The sequence below is a fragment of the Pteropus vampyrus genome, unplaced genomic scaffold (genome assembly GCF_000151845.1).
Source record: "Pteropus vampyrus isolate Shadow unplaced genomic scaffold, Pvam_2.0 Scaffold25, whole genome shotgun sequence".
Classification (NCBI taxonomy): domain Eukaryota; kingdom Metazoa; phylum Chordata; class Mammalia; order Chiroptera; family Pteropodidae; genus Pteropus; species Pteropus vampyrus.
In genome coordinates, this window is record NW_011888806.1 from 8,044,979 (window position 1) to 8,052,622 (window position 7,644).

The following is a 7,644-nucleotide window of genomic DNA, read 5'->3' on the forward strand; positions in this document are numbered from 1 at the left end:
AGGACTTGACAGTTAGATGGGGGACAGTGCTGGTGGTGCTGCTGTTGCTGCTGCCACCACTGCTGCTAGTACTGCTGATGCTGCTTGGTGACTGAGTCCTGCCATTTCTCCACTGCATTTGTAGTTTGCATTTCTGCTTTTGAGGTAAGTTCATCATCTCACAAAATATGCCTTCAGCTGCTTGAAGAGAACTCGTTTATCTTTGAGCTCTGTTATCCCAAACTGCAACTAGGGCAGGCCTCACGTGTGTGTGTGTGTGTGTGTGTGTGTGTGTGTGTGTGTGTGTGTTTACTGATGGTTCCCTGTGATGACTGACAACACACACTGCAGTCCTAGGGACTTGGGGGACTCAGCACTGCCCTCTAATGTATGCAGACACCCCAGCCAGCATTCCCAATGATCAGGCGATGCCCTAGACTTCAACAGGGGTGCCCAGGTTCCCTGGAGGTCTGCTCGAAGTCACTGTAAGGGATGGCGGTGACTCATTCTCCAGGTATTATTCCTATTTTACAGAGGGACTAAGTAACTTGCCCATGGTCACACAGCAGCCCATGATGTTCTATATTGCCTTTCTCGTGTTCTATTTAATGTCAGTCCATTGTTTATGTGATGGTTCCACAAATTATATATATGCTTATACTATCTCTCACAGAAAAATGTGCTATTACAAAGCATACTTTATAAGCTTTAAAGTGTTACATAAATATCAAATAGCATATTAAAAGAGAAAAACTATTGATATATACATACTAATAAAGGATAAAAATGACAGATAAAATTTAACCCTTACCTCTTCTAATTGCAATGGTTTGGGAACTGAAATCTATTTTTCTGGAACAGGGTCGACATTCTTTCCAAAACTATGAAGGCACTCTCCCTACTGTCAGATGGAATAAGAGTGAAATGTAAGCCCTGGGGACATTTTAACCTATTTCTCTTCTTTCATTATACGCAGGGATCACCAATCTGAATTGCTGAGTGCCCAAATAGAGTTGGTATAGAATGCCATATTTAAGGCTTTAGACTTTTCCCCTGTTCTCTGATTTTACACAGAAATACCTGAAGCATAACTTTTGCTGAGTTCTAAAATTTTCAGCAGGTTGGAAAATCGTGGAAATTGGAACTCACTCCCAACATAATTCAATTTGGAAGCTGAAGTTCAAAGAAAGCCATAAAAATTCAATTTAAGTAAGATTTATTGATTGCCTATAGTGTGCACGGTCCTCTATTAGACACAATGAAATTCAGGCACAAAACAGACATAAGATCCCTGGCCTCAGGAACCTTATGATCTAATTAGTATAATACAGATTAGAAACAGATGACAGACAAGTTACATGTCAATGCTCACTTACTAAGATCGACGTTAAAGAGCAGTAATTTAAGTAATCCAAAATGGCATCTAATCCTAAAATCATTTATAAAATGTATTTGGCTTTGAAATCCATAGTACTTCAAGCAAGATAATTTCCACTGAAGATAAAGTCACAAAAATGTAAATACACTGAAACCCTTAAGAGCACTATTAATGATTTTTGTTATTTTGGATCTTCTGCTTTCTTCTTATTATCGTTCGAAGTCTCCGTAATACCAGTTTATCAGACAGAAGCATGTCATCCTGTTGTTCTAGATAATCCAGTAAATTATCAGTCCATTCAAGTGCAGCTTTATGGCTAATGTGCCTCTCTGGATGCAGCTCTGTTTTTCTAGTCTTGTTGGAAGGCTTTTGCTCAGCAGGCTTGGACTGGTCCTCAGCACCTTCACTGTCAGTTAGCACCCGACAGCTTGAGTCATTACTCCGGGAATCAAACCACTGATCAATGTTCTCAATGTCAACATGTTCACAGTCTTCTGTATTCTGTAAAACCGTTGCTAAGTTAGCTGCTAAAATGGCTCCTTCATCAATGTTCATACCTGAATTCTCTTCATTGCCAGGGAAAAGTTTTTTCCATGCCTTGGTTATGGTACTTGATTTTACCATATTCCAAGCTCTTGATACTTCATAAATTGCATCCAACACTGTCAAGTTCTTCCAAAACATTTTTGGGTCAATTCCTTCATCCATGTATTTCTGCAGAAGTCCTGCACGGTAGTATCTTTTTAACGTGGCTAGAACTCCCTGGCTCATAGGTTGAATTAGACTTGTGACATTTGGTGGCAAATATTTCACAATTATTCTGCCATCATCTGAACTCAACAATTCTTCATCTGGATGTGCTGGTGGAAAATCCAAAAGCAGCACTGCTTTTTCTAGAAGACCCTTGGATTTCAAATGCTTCTGTACCTGTGGCACAAAGTATTTTTCAAACCACTGCCTGAAAACAGAATGTTCTATCCATGCACTTTTTTGACTGAAATAAGTGACAGGAAGGTTTGAAATGTCAGTTCCTTTGAATGCACGGGGTTTTTTTGCTTTTCCCACAACACAAAGATTCAGTTTGTGTAAACCTGTGGCATTTGCACAACACATAATAATGATTCGCTCTCTGCTTGACCTATAACCAGAAGTACTGTGCTCAGTTTCAAGAGCTAATGTCCTTGATGGTAAACATTTCCAAAACAATCCAGTTTGATCAGCACCATAAATTTGCTCTGGTTGTAGATTCTCTCTCTCAACAAATTCCTGAAAGTTACCACAAAATTCACTGGCAGCAGTTTCATCTCCTTTTAATTTTGTTCCTTTACCAGCAGCCTTTGGAATACCATGGCGCTGCTTAAAACGAGTTAGCCAGCCAGATGATGCATTAAAATCACCTTCCATCCCCAAAGCATCGAAAAAGAACTTGGCTTGTTTTGCACAAATCGTTCCAGACACTGGAATCCCATCTGTTTTCTGTTGGTTAAACCACTCTATCATAACTCTATCAAGTTCCTCATATGTTGATGACTTCATAGATTTACGTTTGGATACCCCACTTGTAGGATCTGAACTATTTGCATAGTTTATTATCCTTTCTTTGTTCTTTTTAATATCACGAACTGTGGATTCACCAATTCCATACACCAAAGAAAGTTTTTTGAAAGAGATACCTTCTTCTAGTTTCTTAATAATGTCAAGCTTGTCCTTAATTGTCAACACCACGCGTTTACGTTTCCCCAACATTTTAATGTCTAATATTTCAGGAGATGACTAGAGCAAGATATTTAACAACTTAGATTTGAACACAATGAGACCAGAAATGGGGTTTTAAAATTCCTCCCCCCGTCTTCCTAGGACGTAGATGAATCCCGTGCTGGCTAATTTCCAGGCAAGGCCTATGTGACTCTCTTCACTTTGCTATTTCAAAACTTACAAAGTTCCTTCTACAAGGACTAGCTCTAATTAACCCTAGTGTCTCTATCTCTCTTCCTCATTTAGTTTAAGGTTTTTTCAAGAACTACAATCTCAATGGAGACTGCAACCAATATTGTATTAGCAAGGTCTCTAAAACTGTCTTATTGCACACTCAATTCTTGCCATCATTACAGGTGAGGTTCTTTGCTAAAGGAACTAAAACTCAGGTGTAAGTATTTTGGGAAATGTGCTGAGGAATAAATAGTTTAAGAGAAGACTTCCAGACTTGACATATAGTTAAATATAGTGGGAAAACTCATCCCATAACTTTTTTTTTTCAGGCAGTGTATTATTGTATGGAATGCTGCCTCTTCAGGCAACGACTGCTCTACAGGTTACACAAGTGAGTCGTTATGGAAATCATAAGCAAAGTAAGGCAGGCTGGGCAGAAGTGAGCAGTGCAAATAAGGCAAAAGTGAACAGGCAGAAAACTTTGTACTTTAACACGACACAAACTTATACCTAATGTATTCAGCAATTGGAAAGGAAAAGGGGTAGACAAGAGGTGTTGTCATATGATTAAAGCAAGCATTAAATTTTCATTGGTAGAAATCAGGACTCATGGTAGAGGGTATGGGTGGAAGGCTCAGTAATGATGTTACAATAATCCTGGTGAAGGATGATCCTCAATGGGCCAACAGAAGTACTGTAGTTCCTGTGGGGGGCTGTGTAGGCACTCGGAGCCTCCGAAACCTAAAGGAAAATATCAAAAACATTTTTTTCAATATCAGGGTCTGTGGTATTACCCACATCTATTCTGAAACTATGTTGAGACAATTAACGCCTCCTATCAATGTGATGGCTAATTCGACAAATAATGCTTTCAGGCATTATCTGCAGTGACAGCGGGACCTGAATTGCCTACCTCCTGAAATTAAGAGGTCAGAGAGAAGCCGCGTAAGCGTGGGCCTCTCCCCGCAGGGCGAGCTCTGGAGCGCGGGACGTCTTTGCTCACGCGGAGGGAGCCCGGATTCCTCCGTGGCCGCTGGCGACCAGGGTGTCACCGCCGCAGCAAGCCAGCAAGCAAGCGGCTGCTTGGCCCAGGGGACGCCAGTCCGCGGACCGGGGGCATCGCTCTCCGCCTGCCTGAGAAGCTGCCAGAACGCCCTGAGAGCAAATGGAGTCTCTGGAGGGACGTTGACACCGGTGGCGCGGCAGCAGCAAGCAGCGAGCGTCGCCGCCGGAGCCGGAAGGCGGGGGATTAGGGTGCACGCGCGCGCCCCCGCAGGAACGTTGTGTCGGCGAGGGGGCGTGGCCTGCGCGGGCGAGCGCGCGCGGCCCGGGGGCGGGGTCTTCGGCGAGTGGGCGGGAGGGGCGGGGCCGGGCTCTGCTGCGACTCTAGGTGCCGCGTGGGCTCGGTTAATGGCCCGCCCACCCCAGCCTGCCGGCTGCTTCTACGACCAGCAGGGGACGGTACAAGCTAAGCATGTCTTGGCCTTCCTCCCAATAGCCCAGCTCGGCAGGCGAGGCTTATTTTATGCTCAGATGAAATAAAGATACCATTTGGAGGGCTCGAAAGAAAGCTACGCATCCTCAGGTGCGGGCAGTGACATGCAAATGAGGTAGGGCGAGCGCACGTGGAGAGTGTTTACAAATAGCGGCCGCGGCGCCTGCGCTTCTCAGCGCCCGCTCGCCTTAACGGGACTGGCAGGAGCACGGTAGGAGTCGCGGACGCGGCTGCTGTCGGAGGGCAGGGAGGTTGGCTCCTGGTGAGGACATGGTTAGGGAGTAGAGCTGGGGCTTACACGCACCACCCACCTAAACAAGTCCTGGGTGGTTGGGGCGCAGCGGGAAGCGGGCAAGCAGAGTGTGGGTCTCCCTCCCTCGTGGGATGCTCAAGGGTTGAAGCCACAGTCTCTAGAAGCCCACCTTGCTCAAAACCGACTGCACTTGGAGACGCGCGAGCCTGTGGGAGGCTCTCGTGAATTTCCTGACACCCCTTTACTCCCGCTGCTTTTCAGTAGTAATAAGAGAATTGCAGTTTGACAAAGACTCCCTTGATTTGTTTCAAACGCCGACACCATACGTTTCTATTTTGGCATTCTAAGTGGAGCGAATGCAGGCACCTGTGCATTAACAACTTGTGGGATGAACTGTGCCTTCTTCCCCCTCGCGGACTCGGTTGCCTACGGGACTCTCTAGCCTTCCCAGGAGAAGGGAGTGGCTGCACCTTGGTCCTGCAAGCACCTGTTTACCGAGGAAACGCGTTTAGCCTTTTGTCTTTTTCCTTTTGTATAATACGTTGGAAAATGGAAAAGTTTCAGTAAAGTTGCTCTAGCATCTGAACATAAATGTCTGACCTTTTTCGTTAACACAAAGTAAGTAGCGTAGTAATTCGTCATTTATTTGCAAAGGCCATATTGTTAGAGTGTTTCAAAAGGGACTGACCTGAGCAGTCATACTGCCGAAATGTTGATTCTAAGCCTAATTATTTAACTCCCCTGCCCAAACTGCTCAATTGCCTTCTTCAAAATCACAGCCTTCCCCTATTAGGCATGAAGGAAAATCTTTGATCGCCTAGTTATGCTGTAAAGTTATAAGTGTTTTTTGGCAAATGCCTGCTTTTCCTAAAGATAAATCTTACCCTCTCCTCCTTTATCAACCAGTTTCTGCAGTCTTGGTTGACTCTTTTGCATAAAATATAACTTCATGCTAGTTTTATATCACTTTCAAAAGTTTGCCCCTTTTTCCTGGGCAAACTTATAAGAAACGTGAAAACACTTGTATCTGACATGATTCATTCCTATAAGGGGGGAAAGCTGACATTTACTACCTGCCATGTAACCAAATGTTAACAGCCTGGCATTCCCCCTACCCCTCCAGCTTACTGGGGTCACTCTGCCCCATGGCATTAAAATAAAATGAACTCTCTTCTTATCTCCCTCTCCTAAAGTCTTGGGTTTAATTTTCTTCCAGATATCACATTGTTTCTGTTTCTGCTGAATTTTCCAGCTTGCTGGTATCTTATCTCTTATGGCTGTTCTCTTTTCATCTCCTGTGTAAGTTCATATCTGTAACAGCCCACGTTCCTTGATTTCCTCAAAACACCATGTCACACAAGGCAGCTGTATTTAGCAGACATGTATTAAGACTTTACCCAAGGCAGCTGTCTTTACACAAGAATGTTTATTTTTTTCCTTTTTGATGGGGGAGGGGGAAGAGGTTGTAATTATGGCATATTTATATTAGAGTACAAGAGTGGGGAGGGGCTTAGGATTAAATTTTGGGCATCCCTGTTAAGAGTCTGGTTGGCTTCAGGGAACTTATCAATTCTTCAATTTGAGTCACAGCCTCAATCCATTTTACTATGCCATCCTCTCCTTTCTCTTCCCAGCATTTTTCTGTATCAGGATCCTCTGTGTCTTTCCCTCTCAGCTGCTTGTGAAACCTTAAGATTCTTTTCACTTTGCTATGTAGAACAGTGTTGTATTCTTTATCTTCTAACTTACGGTTATTCTCTAATCAAGACATTCCATTCCTTGGGAAATTTTGCCAACAGTATTTCTTTCCTTCTGCATATATACAATCTCTTAATCCTTATAACAGTACTATGAGGTAGATATTACTTTTATGTACAAGAAAACAAGGGCTAAAAAGGTATATGAATTATATGTAGGTGACAGATTCGAGCCAGGTCTATCAGGCTTTAAAGCACTATGCTCTGCCCACACTATCACAATTGAAGTATATAACTCAAAGACATGAAGAAAAAATATATTATGATTATTTCTGCATAATTAAAATTGCCATTTATTAAAAAGGAATTTTAGAATTAACCTACCAATAAGGCATTCTAATAGTGAGAGCACATTAAGTATGCAACAGTATTTATCAGACTTAGCATTTGGTTCATTGGAATGTGGGTTTTCTGAAAACTATGCTCAATCAACTGAAAGTAGCTTATGTTTCTCATTACAAGCTCCGAATTTCCTTTTCAGCTGACATAATATAAATACAAATGCATTATGTGGCCTCACTTTCAGCAGTATCCTTTATGCACGATAGTTTTGTATTGAAATAGGACATCTCTTGGTAAATTCTTGATTTTAAAGGAAATACTTTTGGGGAGGGAGAGTTCCATTTACTTGAAAATCAGTGGTTTTCACAACAACCATTTACTGTTAATTATTTTAAGGGACATAAAATATTGAGGAGCATTTTCCAACTAAAATATAATTTATTTTTCTTTGGGTATGTGCATGTATGTGTGTTTTAGAGCAAACAGGATGTGAAATAGTTGTCTTCAGTAAAATGAAAGCTTGTTCTTTGAAGTCTTTTTTAGCTGTAATTTTACTTTGTATTATAGATAA

The 7,644-nt window shown here is 42.4% G+C and overlaps 1 protein-coding gene across 1 annotated transcript; it reads right to left on the bottom strand.

Annotated features, from left to right (window-relative positions):
* Positions 1-1,170: 1,170 nt before the first annotated feature.
* On the bottom strand, positions 1,171-4,525 carry TIGD2 (tigger transposable element derived 2). The gene is made up of 2 exons (XM_011356294.2): positions 4,200-4,525; positions 1,171-4,027 (listed from the first exon to the last, which is right to left on the bottom strand). Exon 2 carries the CDS (start codon positions 3,101-3,103, stop codon positions 1,526-1,528), a length of 1,578 nt encoding a protein of 525 aa, XP_011354596.1. The 5' UTR covers positions 3,104-4,027; positions 4,200-4,525; the 3' UTR covers positions 1,171-1,525.
* Between the last annotated feature and the right edge of the window lie 3,119 nt (positions 4,526-7,644).

Excerpts from the sequence above, each read along its gene's own strand:
- TIGD2 (XM_011356294.2), bottom strand. The coding sequence starts at position 3,103 with ATGTTGGGGAAACGTAAACGCGTGGTGTTGACAATTAAGGACAAGCTT.